Source organism: Saccopteryx bilineata, chromosome 1 (assembly GCF_036850765.1).
Source record: "Saccopteryx bilineata isolate mSacBil1 chromosome 1, mSacBil1_pri_phased_curated, whole genome shotgun sequence".
Taxonomy (NCBI): domain Eukaryota; kingdom Metazoa; phylum Chordata; class Mammalia; order Chiroptera; family Emballonuridae; genus Saccopteryx; species Saccopteryx bilineata.
In genome coordinates this window covers 349,831,271-349,855,023 of record NC_089490.1, presented here as the reverse complement: position 1 = coordinate 349,855,023, position 23,753 = coordinate 349,831,271, and the positions used below count along the sequence as shown (strand labels likewise).

General features: G+C 42.5%; 1 protein-coding gene across 6 annotated transcripts in view; it reads right to left on the bottom strand.

Annotated features, from left to right (window-relative positions):
• The window catches only part of STIM1 (stromal interaction molecule 1), a 255,509-nt gene that overhangs the window by 35,382 nt on the left and 196,374 nt on the right, over positions 1 to 23,753 (bottom strand). For all 6 annotated transcript variants that reach the window (XM_066250756.1, XM_066250757.1, XM_066250758.1 and 3 more), the window contains exons 4-5: positions 10,949 to 11,060; positions 6,803 to 6,918 (exon numbers count right to left, since the gene is read on the bottom strand). In XM_066250756.1, coding sequence (XP_066106853.1) covers positions 6,803 to 6,918; positions 10,949 to 11,060 — 228 coding nt within the window. The remainder of the gene's footprint in view (positions 1 to 6,802; positions 6,919 to 10,948; positions 11,061 to 23,753) is intronic.

Sequence of the window (23,753 nt, the reverse complement as noted above, 5' to 3'; positions counted from 1 at the left end):
ACAGAGCTGGGCCCTGGCCAGTTGGCTCAGTGGTAGAGCGTTGGCCTGGCGTGTGGAAGTCCCGGGTTCGATTCCCGGCCAGGGCACACAGGAGAAGTGCCCATTTGCTTCTCCACCCCTCCCCCTCTCCTTCCTTTCTGTCTCTCTCTTCCCCTCCCGCAGCCGAGGCTCCACTGGAGCAAAGATGGCCCGGGCGCTGGGGATGCCTCCACTCTGCCTCAGGCGCTAGAGTGGCTCTGGTCACAACAGAGCGACGCCTGGGATAGGCAGAGCATCGCCCCCTAGTGGGCGTGCCAGGTGGATACCGGTCGGGTGCATGCGGGAGTCTGTCTGACTGCCTCCCCGTTTCCAGCTTCAGAAAAATACAAAAAAAAAAAAAAGTGACAGAGCTGGGATTCAAATACAAATGTGCCTGACTACATGGTCTTTTTGCTACCTCCCACTTTGTCATTACAACTTTCACATTCATGCAGCAGGTGTCGTTTCTGCTTTGTTATATGCAAATATCTCTCACCATAGAGAGGCCTATATCTCCTGACCTAACCTGAGTGTAACTAAGAGTTACAAGGCCTCAGTTTTCCCTCCAAACAACATCTTGGAAGCTGCTATAGCATTGCCATCAGGACAGAATTTCAAGGTTAAACATAAGGCTTCAGGTAGGGAAATTCTGCCATCAAAGGAAGCATCCTACACTGAGTTTTAGGAAGTCCAGGTTCTATGCTGCCTTCTATTCCAATTTGTTACAAAGCTCACTTCCCCCATCTGGATCTCAGCTTCCTCAACTGTAAAATGCATTATCACAGAATTATTAAAGAGATCAAAAGAGTAGTTATAAATGAAAGTGCTTAGAGGTGTTTTAATGAAATATTTAGATGTAGACATCCAATAGGTAATTAAAAATGTGGGTGTAAAGTTTGAGGAAGAAACAGGAGCTGCAGAAGTTGCTGTGAGAATTGTCAGGTTCCTTCAGTGGAGCCCTGGGCTGAACCCCAGTCTTTTTTTTTAAGATTTTATTTATTGTTTTTACAAAGAGAGGAGGAGAGGACGAGAAGTAGTTGCTCCACTGTAGATGTTCCTTGGTTGCTTATTGTATGTGCTTTGACCAGGCAAGCCTGGAGTTTTGAATCGGTGACCTCAGCATTCCAGGTTAGTGCTCAATCCACTGTGCCACATGTTCCCGCTGAGCCTCAGTCTTAAATGAATTTATGATTGTATTTTTTGTGTCAGAGAGCTAATAAATTATTATTTCTGGTTGTGTCTGTGAGGTTGTCTTCATAAGAGATTAGTATTTGAATCAGTAGACTGAGTAAAGATCACCTTCACTAACATAAGTGGGCATCATCCAACCATCCTCAGGCCATTGAGGGCCTGAATAGGCCCAAAGGCAGAGGAAGTGTAGATTTGCTCTCTCAGTTTGAACTGAGATATCCATCTTCTCCTGCTTCCTTATATAAGTGCTCCTGGTTCTTGGGTCTCTAGACTCAGAAAGGGACTTACACCATCAGCCCTCTGATTCTCTGGCCTTTGGACTTGGGCTGAATTACACCACTGGCTCTTTTCTAGCTTAGGGATGGCAGACAACGAAACTCTTGGCCTCATAATTATGTGAGCCAATCCCTATAATAAATCTCTTCTTACATATATCTATATACATATCCTATTGGTTCCATTTCTCTTGAGAGCCCTGAATAATATAGAATCTATGAATTATTGTGTCAGAAAAACGGGAGAATATGGAAATCACTGTCTAGTCTATGACTAAATAATGATGTACTTCTTCCCTTCATAATCCCATTCCCATTCTTCAGTTCCTACTACCTAACATCCCAGCCCACCACAGTCCACAGAGATCCTTCCATTCCTTCTCCTCTGACCTAGGATTCCCTGATGAACCCACTCTTTGAACAGTTAAACATTGTTTATCTCTAGCTATAATGGGGACAGCCTTGTGTGTTTTTCAGCTTTCATGTCAGTCACCTTCTTTCTGATAGTCTGTGAGTTCCTCAGGGCCAGGTACAAGACTAATTTATAGTCCCATACTTTGTAGCTCAATACTTAGTATAGAGCCTGATCAGAGCAAGTACTCAGCAACGGTGGAAAGCAGAGAAAAAGAGAAGGAGGAAGAAAAGTTTTAGTCTAAAAAGGTGTGTGTGTGTGTGTGTGTGTGTGTGTGTGTGTGTGTGTGTGTACAGGGGGAGACTGTACATGATAAAGTACATGTGAGGGACAAATACCAGCTCCTGGACACATAAAGAATATGGCTAGCTGTTCTGCACAATCTGACAGACACAAGCTCAGTGTTAAGAATCCACCTTGCACCCAGGGAACATAACCAGGGCAGAGAGACCAGGGAGGTTTCATGAGAGCACATGTGGCTGGCCAAATGAATAGAGCTAACCCAGGGTAGCTGGCTGGGACCTGAGAATCCAGCGGGTGGCAGAATTCCTAGCCTGAATGCTGTAAATAGGTTTTAGCAAAATGAGGTCAACTGTTAACATAATCAGGCCTAAGGCAGGGAAGAGAGTGTAAACAAATGAGATGCTGACATGTTAACAGAGTTGGAGTAATGGTGAGAATTTCCAAGGTACCAATTAGTACTGAGATTGTGAGCTTTAATCATCTTCAATATCTGGAATCCCCTCTCCCAATCTATTCTCTCCACCTTCCCTGCTGCCCACAATACCATTTCCCTTACAGATACAGATATTCATCCCTTACTGCTAAAACATGTGCTAGGAATTTCTAATGCCATTTACACAGTCCTTTGTGCTGAGGTGTCTGTTTAACCTGGAACCCACTTTCCTTCTGGTTATAGCCCCCAAAGTGCTATAACTGCCTCACCTATCCAAAGATGCTCCACAGGTAGCAATTCTCCTCACAAGCAAGCTGTAAAGGATTCTTCCTCCATCTCACCTCAGTCCTGCAGCTCTGGCAAGGTCCAACCTCCTTCTGTATAACTTCTAGCATACATCACCTGACACCTACTCCTTGCTGGGACTCATGCTAAGTGCTGGTGACAGATGAACAAAGCTGTTTCTACCCTCAGGGAGTTCCCAGTTTAAATGGTAGTGGACAGGGAAACAGAATGTTTATAAAGGAAGCACGTACAAACTGCTGTGGCTTTCCCAGAGGAGAGAGAGTAAGAGGGAAGGGTTGAGAATGCCTGGGAAGAAGCTAGAAAGGCATCCAGAGAAGGCTTCAAGGGTGAGTTGAACATAACAGAAAGGAGAAAGAAAGTAAGGATAGAGCTGAGAGAGACTAGAGCAAGCTTTGCCAGAGAGGGGCACTCCTGCTTACCAAGAATTCTTCCCTATTATCTGAGCCACTGAAGAAGGAAGACAAGGTGTATTCTTGTCTTTCCTCTCCACAACTTGCCCCAACCCCAATGATTACTTGGCAGGCCTCTCTCTACAGCCTCGTTAATACTCCTGCTCAAAGCACCCAGGGAACAGTAGCTCCTAGCTCAAGACTAACCACAGCAGGTATATTGTACCATTTGTTTAGGGCAGGGGTCGGGAACCTTTCTGGCCGAGAGAGCCATGAACGCCACATATTTTAAAATGTAATTCCATAAGAGCCATACAACAACCCGTGTAGTTATGCATTATCCAATAAAAATTTGGTGTTGTCCTACGGACAGCTGTGATTGGATCCAGCCACCGCAACCATGAACATAAGCGGTAGGAAATGAATGGATTGTAATACATGAGAATGTTTAATATTTTTAAGGTTATTATTTTTTTAATTAAAGATTTGTCTGTGAGCCAGATGCAGCCATCAAAAGAGCCACATCTGACTCGTGAGCCATAGGTTCCCGACCCCTGGTCTAGGGGATACTGAGGCACAGAGAACCTTGGGAATATGCCCAATGCCACAAAACTCCTGACTGACAGGACCAGTTTGCTTGATTTCAAAACTGAAAATCTTTATAACATATTTCTTCTGACAGAACAGAGGGTTGGATTACAGAGTAGAAAAGAGCACTAGAATATAAATCAAAGACCTGGATCTAGGTCATGGCTCCGCTACCTAAAAGTTGAATGACCTCTAAAAATTCACCTCATCTTTCTGAGCTTCATTTTCTCTGAGCAATTATCTGCAGAGGAGAAAAATTCCTCTCACTGGATGATCTGCTACCAGAGTGAGACATCAGCTTCAGCCTCAAACTGGACACTGCCTTTGGGCCTCTGCTTCTCACAGCACACCTAACACTTGACTACTGGCATGGTCAGGGGAACCCCACATGGGCCTCCAAGCCTAGAGCCAACTTTGCAGGGTGGGAAAGTCAGTAAAGGGCCATGTGCTGCTCTGTGGCCACATGAGGAGGACTGAGATGTCTTCTACTGTCAGAAAATGGACCATAAGATGACCCTCTGCTGAGCCAATCTGATCCCTTTCCCTCTTCCCAAGCATTGAAGCTGCTGCAAGCAGATAGATTCTGCTCACTCAGCAGACCCTCCTGGTTACTGGACAACAACCTTTGATTTTGATATTTCTCATACCTCTGACCAATGGCAGGACTTTCATTAAGGATGGGCAAGGTAGCCATGGCTGGCAGCTGTAACTGGCCCAGGTTCTCTGGAGTGTTTATCTACTACATGCCTTATGGGAAGGAGTGAGTACTATAGCCTTAAGAACTCATCCAGTCTAACTAGGAAGTGGTGCAGTAGGTAGAACATTAGCCTGGGATGCTGAGGACCCAGGTTCAAAACCCCAATGTCACCAGCTTGAGCATGGGGTCACCAGCTTGAGTGTGGGATCACAGAAATGACCCAAAGGTCACTGGCTAGAAACCCAAGGTCATTGGCTTGAGCAAGGGGTCACTGGCTCAGCTGGATCCCCTGATCAAGGCACATATGAGAAAGCAATCAATGAACAACTAAGGTGTCGCAACTATGAGTTGATGCTTCTCATCTCTACCTCCCTGTCTGCCTGTTTCTCTCAAAAAAAGAACTCATCCCAGTGCAGAACACAGGTCAGAGCCAGCATAGGCCCTCACTCTGTGTCCTCCATCGGTGTTGGACAGGGAACAGCACTGATCTAGGGGTTTTAGTCTATGCTCAGATGGGAACACAGAGTCTAGAAGAACATAGATCCAGGGATTTTTTTGCAGGTCCCCACCAGGCACATCTCTATCCTTGCTGAAGTCGCCTAGAAATGGGTTTTTTAGTAGTTTCCTCAGATTCCAGCAGCAATTTTCAAACTTATTCTTTAACGAGCATCAATAGAAAAGTATAGGAAAGTATCAACACAATATTTGCAATCAGTATAGCTGCTAGATATCAAAATTTTAGCTCTCAGGAGTATATTCAGCTCTCTGTGAGTCCTTGAATGAGAAAGCCAGTAATAGCCTTACTGACCAAGCTCATTTCACAGGTAAGGAAACCTAAATTTAGGCAGGAGAGCTAAATTGCCAAAGATCACTTGATCAGGCAAGGGACACCAAATTCCTAAATGTACAGGATATAGAGTAGTAGGAAGGAACAAACCTCCTTCTATACAGGACCCTTATCAACCAAAGGGTTTCTCCCAAAAATTATAGAATGTAGCAGCTGAAAGGAATGTCAAGGATCAGTTAGCTCAATTGTTTCATGATACAAATCAGAAGGCACACCCTGAGAAAAGTGACCTAACCAAGATCACGCAGTGAGTGGCAATTTGGAAAAGAGATAAAGGTGCTTTCCTAAACTCTATAAGTTCTCTATATCAAAGTCCAGGAGTTAGAAAAAATCCAGATGTACAAGAATTTGATGACTGAGATATAATTCATATACCCTAAAATACAATCTTTTAAAATTCAATGGTTTTCGCATATTTACAAGGTTATACAACTATTAGCACAATTAATTTTAAAACATTATCATTATTCCATAAAGAAATCCCATACCCACTACTAGTCAATTCCCATCTCCCAACCTACATGCCAGATGCTTCCCAGGACTGGTTCTTGGTTCTATAGTATTCTGCTGCTGGCATCCTCAGCTGATACAACAACAGCTCTCAGAGGCAGGGAAGAAACCCTAAAAGCCTGTTTAGTCAAGGCTACTTTTCTAAGAAATATTTGTTCCTCCTGAGTTCACTTAGAATAAGAAAAAGAATATCAAGCTCTTGCATATCTTCAGGAGCTGAACCACCTAATTCTCTCAACTAAATCCTGGCTGAAGAGAACACCCTTCCTTAGGCCAGCTTCAGTGAAAGTCCACTTAGTCCCCTTTGGTTGTCCAAGGACACAGGATGGTCACCAATTAGTTCAGACATTCTGCATACCCACAGTGAGAGTAGGGAACAGCCAAATGGCATTCAGCCCCTATGGTTACTTTTAGCCCTGAGGATTACTTCCGTATTTTAGCCTTTGTGTTTCTGCTCAGGCTGTTTCCTCCACCCACACATCTTCTCTGGACACCACCATGGAATAAAGACCTGCCCATCCTTACAGGCAGAGCTGACAAGACTCCTCTTTGATGGTGTGCTCACTCCACCCCTCCTCTGGACCTCAGAAGCACTGTGTACCTCTCTAGAACATTCATTTTATCCCCTTAGGGTAGAATATGATTCATCCAGGTCTTCCTACAAGTCCCACCACATAAGTGGCATACAGAAGACATTTTAATAATGCATTTAATTAATGGATGCTGATATCTGGCTGGACTGAAATGTAAAACAATTTCTTATCTCAACAGTGTAAAAAAAGCGGAGGCACCGCCTTGCAGGCGCACCTAGGAGTCCTGGCGCCTCAGCCCAGCCACCCCAACAGCCTTGGGTTCCACAGCACACAAGCAGCCCTTCTCTCCACAGGACTCACACAGTGGAGGCCCAAAGAGCACTGTGTCCAGGGCCTTCAGCTGCAGTTTCTGCCGATGGCTCCGGTCTGTCATCTTCAGCACAGTCCCTGTCATGGTGGTGTTGGTTACAGCAAGCCTGTTGAGGCAAAGAGTAGGTGCTCAGTTTCCTGCCAGAAAAGCCATGAAGGATCCTCATAAAACTGCCTACCAGTTCTAGGAATACTTACGTGACTTCTAGCTCCTGGTGACTGCTCCCCTCTGCACTCTAGAACATGGAGTCTATACCAGTGGATCTCAATCAGGAGAATTCAGGGACACATAATGTTTACCAAGAATTTGTTCATCCTTCTCCACATGTCTGCTTCTCCTAAGTATCCAACTCTAAAGATTAACTATTTATGACCATTCTCACACCCAACTGTAAATTTTCTGTTGTGCTTCCCCTCACAGGGCTTATTCACTATACATCTGTCTTTACACTCCCATTATTTGTAAATGCATTCTCTTGTCCAGCCCTTGTCAAAATGTCAAGCTATATGACCTAGTGATTCCGGGGGCCTCTGAATTATCTTAATCTTAACCCAATTAAATAAATTTTATTAATGAATATGTTTAATTCATTAAATATAAACCTGCTGATGATAAACACTGAATGTCTTATTAGCTTATACTTGAGTCACTGTAATTTACTCTCAATCAGATTACTATAATTTTTGTGACCTTCAACCACACTCTTATTAATAACTCTAATAGCCTGACCAGTGATAGCATCATTAATAGGGCATCAACCTGGGACACTGAGGTCCCAGGTTCAAAACCCTGAGGTCCTGGCTTGAGTGTAGGCTCACAGGCTTGAGCACAGGGTTACCAGCTTTAGCATGGGATCATAGACATGACCCAATGGTTGCTGGCTTGAGCCCAAGGGTTGCTAGTTTAAAGCCCAAGGTTGCTGGTTTAAACAAGGGGTCACTCACTCTGCTGGAGCCCCCTGGTCAAGGAACATGTGAGAAAGCAATCAATGAACAACTACAGTGATGCAACTACAAATTGATGCTTCTCATCTCTCTCCCTTCCTGTTTCTTTCTCTCTTGCTCGCAAAAATAATAATAATAATTATAACTTTAATAAAAGAGGGTCTGGGCCCTGGCCGGTTGGCTCAGTGGTAGAGCATCAGCCTGGCGTACAGAAGTCCCAGGTTCGATTCCCGGCCAGGGCACACAGGAGAAGCGCCCATCTGCTTCTCCATCCCTCCCCCTCTCCTTCCTCTCTGTTTCTCTCTTCCCCTCCCGCAGCCGAGGCTCTATTGGAGCAAAGATGGCCCGGGCGCTGGGGATGGCTCCTTGGCCTCTGCCCCAGGCGCTAGAGTGGCTCTGGTAGTGGCAGAGCGATGCCCCGGAGAAGCAGAGCATCGCCCCCTGGTGGGCATGCCGGGTGGATCCGGTCGGGCGCATGTGGGAGTCTGTCTGACTGTCTCTCCCCGTTTCCAGCTTCAGGAAAATAAAATAAAATAAAAAAATAAAAGAGGGTCTGTAAACAAGAAAATGATCGTGGAAAAACTGGAATTGTTTTTCTTCTGCTGGAATACAGTGGGTATAGGAAGAGAAGAGTCTAAGATATGAAAAATTGAAAAACCACAGGTCTGGGTCCCACAACTGAGCATTTTACTGTACTATTCCATAAGGTCAATGCTCTTTTGAACACATTTTTTTCCCCAGGTAGAAAAGCAGCTTCCGACATCACAAGGTGCATTTATACTCCTGCCTGGGCATGCAGGAGCAGCTACTTCCTTCTCTAGCTCAGGGAAGCAATCGAGCCCACCTAAAAAGGGGCAATGAGACACTGATGAGGGGGTACTCAGGAGGTCTATATAGTAGTTTCTTGTCTCAGATCAATCCTTAGGTGACTTACCCGTCCAATCATAAGCTGCTGGGTCTCTTTCTTGGGGCCTCAGTTTCCTTCTGTGTAAACTTATGTAAAATCAGATACTTCCTACAAGCATGGGAATTTTGGGGGCTCCTCTTTACAGCACTTCTACCAGGTGTACTGGACTTCATCTGACTGATCAAAATAAGTGTCATCCTTTGTACAGTCTATTTGTCAAAGAAACCTATGAACTTGAACACTATCTACTTCTAAGTGATGAGAGAAATGAAAAACATTTACTAAGCAACTACTCTGTATCTTGTACTGTTCTGAGAGTTCACATACAATATCTAATTTAGTTCTCATGGTTTTAAGAACCCAGTTCTATTATTAGTTCCACTTTACAGATATAACAACTGGCACTCAGAGTTGAGTAACTTGTCCAAAGTCACATAGCAAGTAAGTGGCAAAGCCAAGAAACAACTTCAAATCTGCTAGATTCTTTCCATTATACTATCCTGCCTAGTGATGGGCCTAGAACTATCCCTATTTTATGTACTGAAAGCTCCATGCTTCCTGCTGTCACAAAGGTGTCACAGCTTGGCTCCCTGAGCTCAACTTAGCTGAATCTGGTCTTAGACCTAATCGTAGCCACAGGAGGGCAAAGTGAGCCCATGACCTGAAAACTGACTTATCCTAAGCTTTACAATTTTAATCCAAGTCATAGCCATTCCTCAAGATGAAATGGTCCAGTGAACCACAAGGCATTACTGCTATTTCCATGGGTAATGAGAAAGAAACCTAAATCCTGGAGTACATGGTCAATCATCTATTCAAATGTTTGTCTCTTCCATTAAACATGGAGTTCCTAATGATATGAGGTCTAACACATGTCTTTGTCCTCAGGACCCAGGACAGAGCATGGCATATGGTAGGTGCTTGATAAAGTTTTGTCAAATAGAACAAAACTGAATGTCTCCAGGAAGCCCATCTTAACTACATGGAATAAGAAGATGCAGTGAAAAAAGCAGGGCACTTGGAACCAGGCATCTTGGGTTCAAATCTCAGCTCTGCCATCTACCAACTTGGATAAATCACAATATATTTGAAATTCAGTTCATTTCCTAAAAGTTGGGACAGTAATTCTTTCTTCCCAGAATTGTGAGAATCAACTGAGATAACAGGTAGGAAAGCACTCTATAAAGGGATGTGCAAACACTAAGATTATTACTCTTTCCAGAGCAGGGAAAAGCGGTGAAGAGAAAGCTGCAGGCAGTTGAGGAGGCAACAGTCAGCTCAGCTAGGCCTGGGCAGCAGTGCCTGGTAGCTCTGTGGTTGGAGACCGCAATGTGCGGGCATTCTAACATCTTCACCTCTCCTTTTCCCCTTCGCTGAAGCCCATATATAAGATGAGAGATTATACACAATCAGCACTTACCAGACAGTAAAGCCTTTTGAGAACAAGGGCAGGTTGTTATCATCTTTATCCCCAGAACTCAGCACAAGTGCTTGCTGCAAAGCAGGTACCCAGTAAATATTTGTTGAATGAATAAGTAAATGGGTTAATGACTAAATGACATATGGCACCAGATTGACATAACAAGAAGTCCAAGTAGTACTTCATCTCCTCCCTACTCCCATACCAAGCCCTAGCATATTGTGCCTGTAAAGGAGGCAAAGTTAGAGCACAATAGCTATTAGAAGAGTCATTCCAGAGAGGAAGCTGGGTCCAACGGTAGTCAGCCCCACCTCTGCACAATGTCTTTAGAGTACATAAACTGTATATGGATTCAGGGGAAGCTTCTAGAGCCCCGAGGTTCCTGGGTAATAAAAGAGGCAGCTCTTGGGGGAAAAGCAAAAGAAAAGAGAAATAGCACAGGCTTTGAAGTCTACCCAGATCTAGAGCTTTGTTTCTAACTAGCCATGTGACCTTGGAAAAGATACTTAACCAGTTTCATCATCTTTATATAATAATACCTACCGTATAGGACTGAGGTAAGAATTAATTGAGACACTGTATAAAATATGTTGAGGTAGCATGCCTGGCCTGTGGTAAGTACTCAATAAATGACAGCTATTAGTACTATTCCCAGTACTGATAGAAATATTATATAAGAGGATGGATGCTAAGTAGCTATCATGCTTTACAGCAAGTTGACAGTAGATGTGAGAAGAGCAGAGGTCTATAAATTCTGCCCTAAAAAGGGTGTAACCTCATTTAACTGGACAGACCAATCTGAAGGCAGGCTGACCCCAGCCCATTCCCTGCACCCCCAAGTGAGACAACCCAGTCTCTTCCTGACCTTGGCATGGCATGGCCACTGAGCTGCAGCTTCCGGAAGGTCTCCTCATACTGAGGCAGTTCCACATATGTGATCAGCCACTGTACCACCTCGTCCACAGTCCAGTTGTATACTGTGGGAAGAGACAAGGAAAACCATGAGTCCAGAATACCAAGCACTGCTTGCCTTACTGCCAGTCACAATGACCTTAACATCTGCCACATGTTTATATGTTTAACATCTCACCATTCCATAAAATCCTACATATAAAAAAATTACACACTCTACTTTTTGTTTATATATATTTATACAGGGGTGGGCAAAAGTAGGTTTACAGTTGTTCATATGGAAAAACATTAATAGTAAATATTACAATATAAAAATAAACTTTGTCTTTTGCATACTTGCAACTTTTGCCTTGCCCTGTATATACATATGTGGCATATAGAAAGATGGATCCAGATGATGTCACTCAAGCCCTGAGTCAGATCATACCTGGCAACAACCCTATTCACAGATTTTTTTAGTTTTGTGCAACAAGTAAATGTTCCCTTTTGTTTATATTAGATTGAAGAGATTTTTCTGTCACAACAGGAGCCAATTCTTTTTTTTTTTTTTCTTTTTTTTTTTTTTTTTTTTTTGTATTTTTCTGAAGCTGGAAACGGGGAGGCAGTCAGACAGACTCCCACTTTAAATCTTTTTTTTTCTTTTTTTTTTTTCATTTTAGAGAGGAGGGGGGAGAGAGAGAGAGAGAGAGAGAGAGAGAGAGGGAGAAAAGGGGGAGGAGCAGGAAGCATCAACTCCCATATGTGCCTTGACCAGGCAAGCCAGGGTTTTGAACAGGCAACCTCAGTGTTTCCAGGTTGACGCTTTATCCACTGCGCCACCACAGGCCAGGCAGGAGCCAATTCTAACTGAAATAATTACTGAGTGATCACTCACAAAGCGAATCACATTATCATCCTACATGGCCACTGTAGCTAAATCATTTCTCAATATTGTAATGTTGTGATTTTTAAATGAATAATTACAATATAACCCTTTTAGAATAATATTTGTGTGGGGCCTGACCTGTGGTGGCACAGTGGGTCAAGCATCAACCTGGAATGCTGAGGTTGCTAGTTCAAAACCCTGGGCTTGCCTGGACAAGGCACACATGAGAAGCAGCTACTATGAGTTGATGCTTCCCACTCTTACCCCAACTTTCTTACTCTCTCTCTCTCCTCTGTCTAAAGTCAATAAACAAAATAATATTTGCATGGTGTTTAGATAGATAACAAACTTATCTCCCTACTTTGCCAAGAGTCAACAAGAAAGGAATAGCAGTAGACTATACAAGGAATAAGTTCAAGCCAAGTGAAGGTCAAATGACATCATGATGTATTATATAAATCAAAATTTCATAGTAGCTTGAATAAAGAATGATGGTGGGAGGACTGAGTCACCAGATGGCACCCAGTAACAAATGCATGCTGAACATAAGGTGCCTGCGAGCAATTGAGTTTCAGTAAAAAGCTAACATTTTACTGGATTTGAAATTTGTTTTTCTTTAATGTATACATCTGTTTTTGTTTATATTTGCACATAAATTTTATATAGCAACTTAAGCCTCATTTTATGTTTGTACACATTTAAGTAATATTATAATATATATATAAAATATGATATATATATATATATATATATATATATATATATATTCTTTTAGGTGAGAGGAGGGGAGATAATGAGACAGACTCCCACATGTGCCCCGACTGGGATCCACCAGCAACTCTATCTGGAGCCAATGCTAGAATGAACCAAGCTACCCTCATCACCTAAAGCCAACATTTGGACCAACTGAGTTATTCTCAGTGCCTGGAGCCAATGCTCGAGCCAATTGAGCCACTGACTGAGGGAGGGAAGAGGAACAGAAGGGGAGAGAGAGGGGAAGAGAAGCAGATGGTCATTTCTCCTGTGTGCCCTTACCGGGGATCAAACCCAGGACATCCATACACAGGCCAATGCTCTATCCACTAGGCACCGGCCAGGGCAATAAAAATAATTTAAGTCATTATTTCAGGTCCAAGAGAAATTATTTCCCTTAAAAGAAAATTTTACATTCCTCAAGTTTGAAAATGACTGCTGTAAACATCAAGAAGCCTAAAGTTGGCCCTGGCCAGTTGGCTCAGTGGTAGAGAGTCGGCCTGGCGTGCAGAAGTACTGGATTCAATTCTCGCCAGGGCACACAGGAGAAGCGCCCATTTGCTTCTCCATCCCTCCTCCTCTCCTTCCTCTCTGTCTCTCTCTTCCCCTCCCGCAGCCAAGGCTCCATTGGAGCAAAGATGGCCCGGGTGCTGGGGATGGCTCCTTGGCCTCTGCCCCAGGCGCTAGAGTGGCTCTGGTCCCGACAGAGCGACCCCCCGGAGGGGCAAAGCATTGCCCCCTGGTGGGCAGAGCATCGTCCCCTGGTGGGCGTGCCGGGTGGATCCCGGTCGGGCGCATGCGGGAGTCTGTCTGACTGTCTCTCCCCGTTTCCAGCTTCAGAAAAATACAAAAAAAAAAAAAAGAAGCCTAAAGTTTTGAAGCAGAATGAAATGGTAGGATTTACTACCTTCCTCGTTTAAGATTCATATCTTTACCAACTGTATTTCTTTAGAATGCTAGTTTCCTTTTAATCTTATAATAATTAGGAAACATTAGGAATGGACCATGTCCCATTCAGTTTTCCTCACCCACTGTCTCTAAAAGAGAGCTTCATACACAGTGGCATTAACAAGAATTTACTCAAAGAATAACTACTCTAAATGAGGAGTTCCAGAAATATTCTGACTGTGGGCCAAACAATAATAACAATCATCTTAGACTAATATACAGCTCAGGTAGATAGTTAACTTCTGAAATGCTTGTCAAAAAAAACAGGCATTCCTCTGGTAGACACACCTCAGACCTCAGGTTGTTTCTGTCTCTCTCTCATAAGACAGAGAAGCTGGAAGGCTGGACCCTTGTCCTTCATTCCCCACTGCCCCTACAGTGGAACCCAGCAATGGTCCAAAGCAGACCCTCAGAAAGACAGCCTGAATGAGACTAAGTTGAAGGCATAAATGCTCCAATTTCTTAATGTTCTCAGGAAGCTACTGGAGCTCAGGAGGAAAGCTCTGAAACCAAGAGACTTTGGAGGAAGATTAGACTATTTGAAGACACACAGGAGGTGAGAGGGAAAGGTGCCATGGGATAAAAGGAAGGAAGTATAGTGCCCTAAGACTACATCCCAGAAGACAAGATCCTAGAGGTTTAGGTGAAGGGTGCGTTGTCATTGCTTGCTTAAATTTCTAATTCCAAGACTAAAACACATGAGATAAGAGAGTAATTAATTTTCAAGAGATAAGTTCAAATCCTAGGGTTTGGGAAAGGAAGATGACAGAGCTGGGATTAAAGAGGCATTACAGAAAGTAGAAGGTATTAGCTATCATTCCTGAAAATGAATACATAGTCACACATATTACAAATGTGATTATTTACTGTGGTTTGTAGTAACAGGTAATAAAGGCGTTGTCCAGGGACACGCAGACATGAGGCAGACAGACAAGTGCTAGCCTGTAGAGCACAGAGAACAACACGCTCCTGCCATTGCTGCCAAGGTAGCTCATCCGCATTCAGGACAAAGGGGCCTTTCTCCTGGACATGTAGAGTGGAAAGAAGGCCAGTTTTTTATTGATAGAAAGGCCTGAGGCTAGTGGTGCTACAATGGCCTTTTGTCCACTGGGAGGATGCCTTGATACAAGGCTGAGCATAGACCTTTGGCATGCAGGAATTCCTCTCTCTGCACTCTACACTTCGGTGGAGACAGGCAGAAGTCAGTCACTCTAGACCAGGGTTTCTCAGTCTCTGCACCATTGAAATTCTGGACAGGATACTTCTTTGCTGTGGGGGGCTATTCTGTGCATTGTAAGACATTTGAAAACACCCCTGATATCTGTGCAGTAGGTGTCAATATCATGCTGCCAACTGTCGCCCGGGGAACAGAACTGCCCCCAACTGAGAACCACTGTTCTAAACACTGCATTAGGTGAGGAAAAGGCTAATGGCTTCAGTATGTCAGGCCAAACCTCAAAGCAGTTGGTTTTAGTTTTTGTTTTTTGTGCTCAACATACCATTCTGTTACCTAGGTAGATGCCCTGCCTAGGTAGGGCGTGGCAGCATGATGTTGTCCAACCAGAGTGACTGCGGTCTGAACAAAATAAGTCAGGATGAGCTGGATTCTTAGCAGATAGCAACCCTTGTCCCAGGATAAAGAGATAACTTAACCGTCAAGTTGAGATGTCAGTCTCTTGTCCCTAAGGTTCAAGTACCTAGAAGTTAAAAGCCTTGTTCTGCTTTCTCATTCCAAAAGAGAAAATGAGAAGTTTCTCCAGGCTAAAGGGAGGAAGAAGGCAACAGTAGGTACAGAGAGCTGTGGCTGACAGTGAAAGGCACTAACTAAGAGCTTAGTACTAATACAGGCTGCAAATGACTCACATGTCCAAATCCTAGGAGAACATTCAAACAAGAGGTAGTTTTGTAAAAGTCATCAGTCTTTCAGCCCCCTGAGCCTGTCCATGTGCCCCCTAGAGAGATCAAAGACTACATCTCTTGGCAAAATGGCAATACAACACAGAATCAGAGAAGGCTAACCCCTTGAGTCTTTGGCAATAAATGGTTCTTTAGTAAAGGAATGAATAAGGTGACTAAATTTGTAGTCTCCAATGTATTGTTTTTGCTTGTTTTATTTTGTTTTTAAAAGGAGAGAGAGAAAGAGAGAGAGAGAGAGAGAGAGAGAGAGAAGGGGGGGAGGAGCAGGAAGCATCAACTCCCATATGTGCCTTGACCAGGCAAGCCCGGGGTTTCGAACCGGTGACCTCAGTATTTCAGGTCGACACTTTATCCACTGCACCACCACAGCTGAGGCCTCCAACATTTTTTTTTTTTTTATAATTTTATTTTTTTAATGGGGTGACATCAATAAATCAGGATACATATATTCAAAGATAACAAGTCCAGGTTATCTTGTCGTTCAATTATGTTGCATACCCACCACCCAAAGTCAGATTGTCCTCTGTCACCTTCTATCTTGTTTTCTTTGTGCCCCTCCCCACCACCTATCCCTCTCCCATTCCCCCCTCCCCCCCGTAACCACCACACTCTTGTCAATGTCTCTTAGTTTCAGTATTATGTCCCACCTACGTATGGAATAATACAGTTCCTGTTTTTTTCTGATTTACTTATTTCGCTTCGTATCATGTTATCAAGATCCCACCATTTTGCTGTAAATGTTCCGATGTCATCATTTCTTATGGCTGAGTAGTATTCCATAGTGTATATGTGCCACATCTTCTTTATCCAGTCATCTATTGATGGGCTTTTTGGGCCTCCAACATTTTTAATAAAATAATCTACCTGTAAAAAGTTTTTGAGCATGCCCTGGCCGCTTGGCTCAGTGGTAGAGCATCAGCCTGGCGTGTGGAAGTCCCAGGTTCAATTCCTGGCCAGGGCACACAGGAGAAGTGTCCATATGCTTCTCCACCTTTCCCCCTCTTCTTTCTCTCTATCTCTCTCTTTCCCTCCCAATCTCTCTCTTCCCCTCCCGCAGCCTGGGCTCCATTGGAGCAAAATTGGCCCGGGTGCTGAGGATGGCTCCATGGCCTCCACCTCATGTGCTAGAATGGTTCTGGTTGCAACAGAACGATGGCCCAGATGGGCAGAGCATGGCCCCCTAGTGGGGTTGCCAGGTGGATTCTGGTCGGACACATGAGGGCATGTCTCTCTGCCTCCCCGCTTACTTCAAAAAAATACAAAAAAAAAAGTTTTTGAGCATACATTGACAATATATGAATATCTGTTTATAAATCAGATTCATGTCGTGACATTAGGTATATTATAAAACATACATAAAAATAAAGTATAAGATAAAGTAAATGCAATATAAATACAAGCTCTAGTGTTCTCTCCCATCCAAGTACTAACCAGGGCCTGACCCTGCTTAGCTTCTGAGATCAGGTGAGATCAGGCCCTTTCAGGGTGGTATGGCCTTAGATTCTAGTGTTTTCTTATAGCACCCCAATTGATTGTCTGTGTAGGCCTTGATGAAGTGTGCATATTGCCACTGGAAACTACTGGACTAACGGTCCAATTCATCCCAACACAGAAGACCTGAATATCATAACCTTGCCCGGAGGCTGCTTCTGCTGTAGCTCTTACCTTTAGAGTCCTTATTTAGAATCAGCATCTTGCATTTACTTATTCATCCTTGAATGCTGTACTCAGACTACTTTTGTTTGTTATTTCCAGAAAAGCTCTTCCCTCTTCCGCCCCTGCTAAGCACCAACTAATCAATCCTTAAAAACCCAGCTCTACCTCTTTGCTTGTTGAAACTCTTTGGAGCCCATTTCAAAATCCTCTCTTCTAAAACCTTCAAAATAAGCATTAGCTCTCCCTTCTCTGTTTACTTATCATTTTCTTTATACAGACTTCTTTTCTGACATGTATGTTATATTGTTATTATTTAGTCACATATCTCTCTTCTCCATTACACTGCAAGTAATTTGGTAGGGAACATGTCTTTTCCATTTATGTATTCCCCAAAGTTTAACACAGGGCTACATCATTCTAAGTACTCTGTAAAGTTCACTGATGGGAAAAAATAATAGGTATAAATGAATAAATGAACAAACAAAGGCAATCTGTGGGTCCTGGATCACCTGTTGTACATCTTACCAGTATATATATTTTCTCACTGACAGCATCACTCTCCCCACAAACTTGTAAAAAGTAAATAGGGTTTAGTATTTTTAGAAAAAAAAGTATTTATCTTATGCACATCAGTAGGGAATCCCAGAAATAGATGTTAGTTAGCTTCTAAGACAGTAAAGATAGATAGCTTGGCCTCCATCTAGATAGGAAGAGGCCATCTGCATTTGAGAAAGATGTTTATATTAAATTAATGAAACATCTTATTTTTGTCTGAGATAACCACAAAAAAATAAAATCATTCAGAATTGCCAAATCTCTGGGCATTTTGGAACATTGGCTTTTTATTGTAGAATATATTAGAAAAAGTACTAGGTTTGAAGCCATAAGACCTTGATTTCTATCATGTCTGACATGGACTAGTTTGGGTAAATCACAGTCTGAATCTCAATTCCCCTTCTATAAAATATTCATCCAGTCTTGAAAACACTTACTTTGTACTATAGAATTTTGTGCAAGGCACTGGGAACAGAGCAGTGATCAAGACAGAAATCCCTTCCCCCCATGTAGCTTACTCTCTAGCAATACCTGTCTCTCAGAGTTGACTAGGATTCAATATAAACCCAGAAATTATTTCTTCAGATATATATTCAAAAAGAGATAGATGTTCAGGACTGGTCATAATCTGGGTGACTGGAGATGTAGGCCCATCAGAGAAAAGAAAACATGAGCAAAGACACATAACTAGAAAGTGTGCAGTCTGCTGAGAGAACACAGCTTGCCTGGAGGCTGAGGTTACTTACATACAGGAACGAGGAGAGTGAGGCATTACAGAGGCCAAATGACAAAAGTCCCTGAAAGCTGGTAGTCTCAAATTCTAAAATCATTTATTCACTGGAAAAAAAAAACAAACCCTTCTACCAAACACCGACTACTACATGCCAAGCAGCTTGCTCTAGGACAGGGGTCCCTAAACTACGGCCTGCAGGCCGCATGCGGCCCCCTGAGGCCATTTATCCGGCCCCCACCGCACTTCCAGAAGGGGCACCTCTTTCATTGGTGGTCAGCGAGAGGAGCATAGTTCCCATCGAAATACTGGTCAGTTTGTTGATTTAAATTTACTTGTTCTTTATTTTAAATATTGTATTTGTTCCCGTTTTGTTTTTTTACTTTAAAATAAGATATGTGCAGTGTGCATAGGGATTTGTTCATAGTTTTTTTTATAGTCTGGCCCTCCAATGGTCTGAGGGACAGTGAACTGGCCCCCTGTGAAAAAAGTTTGGGGACCCCTGATCTAGGAGCTAGGTATAGAACAAAGCCACAGATTCCTGGTGCTTATGTTCTGGTGGAGAGAGACAAACTAAAATACTATAAACAAATAAATGTTGGGTAGTGATAAGTACAATGAAGAAAAGTAAAACAGGGTAAAAGAATAAAGAACAATGCCACATCATATCTGATCGGGTTAGAGCATCGACCTGGAACACTGAGGTCGCTGGTTCGAAACCCAGGGCTTACCTGGTCAAAGTACATATGACCAGCAACAAGCAAGCAATGAACAACTAAAGTGAAGCAAATATGAGTTGATACTTCTCGCTGCCCTCCCCCCCATAAAATCAATAAATAAAATCTTTAAAAAAAAAAAAGATCTGATCAGGAAAGGCCTCTCTGATGAGGTGGCGTTTGCATAGGAAATTAAATGAAGGTGTGAGCCGTATGAATATTTGGGGAAAGGCATTCCAAGCAGATGAAACAGTAAGTATAACTCCCTAGCACTTGAACTAAAGCCATATCTCCAGGGATATGCTTTAGCCAATCCCTTCTCTTGCCAAAGAAAGAACAAGCAGTAAGAAATAGGCTCCTGAATCAGTATCTCTTTCCCCTAATGGATCAGTGATGCCTCCAAATGAAGCCCTCACTTACTTTTATGGTTTCAAACTCACATCCTGAAAGAGCTATGTTTGGCAAATAGATTGCCAGTGCTCTCTTTGCCTCTCCTCCACACAGCTGTTAGTTAGTCACTCAGTCAGCCTTTCATCAGTCTTTTGGTCAGCCAGTCACATATAACACAGTGATTAAGAATGTGGGCTTTGGGCCCTGGCCGGTTGGCTCAGTGGTAGAGCATCAGCCTGGCGTGCAAGAGTTTGGGTTCGATTTCCGGCCAGGGCACACAGGAGAAGCGTCCATCTGCTTCTCAACCCCTCCTCCTCTCCTTCCTCTCTGTCTCTCTCTTCCCCTCCTGCAGCCAAGGCTCCATTGTAGCAAAGTTGGCCCGGGCGCTGAGGATGGCTCCTTGGCCTCTGCCTCAGGCACTAGAATGGCTCTGGTTGCAACAGAGCAACGTCCCAGATGGGTAGAGCATCGCCCCCTCGTGGGCATGCCAGGTGGATCCCGGTCGGGCGCATGTGGGAGTCTGTCTGACTGCCTCCCTGTTTCCAACTTCAGGAAAAAAAATACAAAAAAAAAAAAAGAATGTGGGATTTGGCCTGACTGGTGGTGGCACAGTGGATAGAGCACTGACCCAGGACGCTGAGGTCCCCAGTTCAAAATGTCAAGGTCAACAGCTAAAGTGCAGGCTCACCAGCTTAGGCACTGGCTTGCCAGTTTGAGCGTGGGGTCATCCACATGACCCCAAGGTCACTGGCTGAGCAAGGGGTCACTGGCTCAGCTTGAGCCCCAACTCCTCACCTCCAGTCAAGGCACATATGAGAAGTAATCAATGAACAACTCAAGTAAAGCAACTACGAATTGATGCTTCTCATCTCTCCTCTCCCTCTCTTCCCCCTTCCTGTATCTCCCTTCCTCTTTCTCTTATAAAAGAAAAAGAAAGTGGACTTTGGAATCAGGTGCCTTGGTTTGAATTTGGAGTCTGTTACTTACCAGATGCAAGACCATGGGCAAATTACTTAACTTTTCTGTGCCTCATTTTTGTCATCTATAAAACTTGAGAATCAGAGTTCTCACATCATAAAAGTGTAGTGAAGATATGGGGAGCACCTAGCATACAGTAAGAGCTAAAAAATATTAGCTATTACTATTTTCACCATTCATTTATTCATTCATTCACCAAGCATTCATTGGCTTCTACTCTAGTAGGTACTGGGTGAGTTACTGGATACAGAAATCAGTCTGCATGATCTCCATCATAAAGGGCTCTCTTCTAGAGGAGGAGACATACAAGAAAACAAATGAGCATAATATACTATGATAGGTGCTAGGTCAGAAGGCTATCCTGTATATGGGGTGAGATGGGAGAAAGGAGTGACTAACAGCCATAGTGAGTCAAAGAGGCCATCGAAAAGCCTAGTTCCTCTTTTTTTTAATCTGGCTACTCTGGATACAGAGCACTACAAGACACCTACAGAATCTTACCAAAGTGGCCTTCCCTAAAGATAGTTTGTGTCTCTGATTGGCTTCCTCCTCGCTCTCACTAGTAGCATGTCATCTGTGCTTAGAGTGAAGCAGAGAAATCTTAGTTTCCTAATATGATGGCAATATCAAGCCCTGAATCATCATTGCAAAAAGAATTTGGCCCTTGGACCTTGGCCTCATGTGATTGGCCCACTAGGCTATCTAGCAAAAACCATGTCTACATGGTTGCAGAGTAGTAAGAGAACCCAGGCTTCAGAATTGAATATGCAAAACAACCTTGTAAGATCACACAATGGTAGGGCCAAAGACAACTTTTGTCTTCCACATCCCTCCTCTGGGCAGACACTTTGCTAAGTGTTGAGGTATAGAATCACATAAAATAATGCCCTCAAGCAGTGTGGTGGGAAAACAGGCAGGGGAACAGATCATTGTAATTAATGTGCTAAGTGCTGCAATGATATAAGAGTAAGAGGCTGTGGGAACACAGAAGGCGACACCTAACCTAGCCTGTGGTTTCCAGGGAAGACTTCCTAAAGAAGGGATACTTAAGTTGAGTCTTAATTGTTAAGTAGGATTTAACCAGATCAACAAAGGAGGAAGGACAAGAAGAACAGTATAAATAAAAGAATCAAGAGATGAAAAACTGACATTCTAGTAACTGCACATAAATCAGCACAGCTACAGACAAAGAGATGTGATGAAGAGCAGTAAAAAATAAAAAAGTAAGTGAATCACAGAAATAACTTGGGCATCATATCCTAAATGAATCTAGCACAATGCCTAGTATATAGAAGGTATTCAGAGGTAACTAAGGAATGATGGAGAAACACAACTGGCCCTGGCCAGCTGGCTTAATAGATAGAGTGTGGGCCTAACATATGGACATCCTAGGTTCAATTCCTGGTCAGGGCACACAAGAGAAGTGACCATCTGCCTCTCTTCCCCTTCCTCTCCTTGTTCTCACTCTCTTCCCCTTCTACAAAGCAATGGCTCGAGTAGTTCAAGTGTTGGCCCCAGGCACTGAGGATAGCTTGGTTGGTCCAAGTGCATTAGCCTCAGGTGCTAAAAATAGCTTGGTTGATTCAAGTATCAGCCCCAACAGGGTTATCGGGTGGATCCCAGTTGGGGCACTTGCAGGAGTCTGTCTCACTCTCTCCCTTCCTCTCACTTAAAGAGGAAAAAAAAAATTTTTTAATATAAAGAAAACATTGAGGTATGAAAGAGAATCACTAGATTTTTATTTATATGTACATATTGATCTTTTTTTCCCAACCAATATAACTCATTTTGAGAATACAAATGGACATTTAATTTCAATGCATCTGACTAATATCTCAGAGATAAGTATGAAAAACAATGGCATTTTCTATAATATTTCTTTTGTCAACAACTGAGCTTTTAGTACCTTATTTTATTGAGTCCCAAATGAGACAACTGTTAAGCTTACTACAAGTTCTACACAAACTCAAGTGTTCCTGAATAAAAGGAAAGCTAATATACTTATCTTCTCAAAAATAACATATAATTACTATACTGTGATTATGCTAGAATTTACTTGTAACATTTTTAGCAACATGTTTATCTGTACAAGTTCAAGAATATTTCTCCCACCCAGAAATTTGGTGTCCTAGCATATTTGTTTCAGCATTTTAAAAGAAAAAATGTGGGAAGCCACTGAAAAATGTAAGCAGACTTAAGTCAGCTAATTATTTTAGAAAGATCTCTCTGGAACCAATTATAAGATAGACCGCAGTAGAGCTAGACTGGGCCAAGAAGAACACTGTGAAAGCATACAAGCAAAAGATGATTAAGCTGAGACGTCTGCTTCTGGCCAAGATGAAGTAACAATAATGGAATTTACCCTCCCCTCCTGAAACAACGTTTAAAAAAGACAAAATATATAAAACAATGGTTTTCAAGGTTCTGGAGATCAGGTATACAAGGTAATAATATTTCTTAAAAGTAGACAGTGATTAGTTAAGATGCATATTTTATCTTGTTTATTATTATTGATTGATTTTACAGAAAGGAAAGGGGAAAGAGAGAGAGAGGAACATCTATTTGTTCCTGTATGTGCCCTGATCATGTTCCTGATGATGTTCTAAGAAACCGAACCATTCTGCCAGGGCTGCATATTTTAATTTTTTAAAGCAATCACTAAAATAACAAAACAAAGAGTTATGCCAACAGAGAAGTTAATAGTGAAATCATAAAAAATACTCATTAATCCAGAAGAAGAAAAAAGGGGAAAAACAGAAAAAAAATAGCAAGATAATAGATTCAAATCTAACCACTGAGCTAAATAAAAATAAAAACAAAACATATCATCTAACAAAGTGAAGAACCAATACTAGATGGATGTAAGATAATCAGATAGATTTTGGAAGAATGCATTTCCAGAACAAAAACAATCCTACAATTTGTAACACATCATTAAGGGATACTAAATTATTGAAGACTATATCAGACAGTGAGAATAAGTGTTTACCACCAGTTATGTTTTGATTTTAGGCATTTTTACTCTAAAATAAATCAGTCGAAAAAAGCAAAATACCACAACACAACATACCAGAATTTAGGAAATGCTGCTAAAACAGTATTTAGGAGAAATTGATAGCACTAAATGCCTATATTAGAAAAAAGAAAGGCCTCAAATTAGTGATCTTCGCTTAAACCTTCATAAACTAGAAAAGAACAAATTAAACCCAAAGTAAGCAGAAGAAAAAAAATCAAAGTAAAAATGAAATAG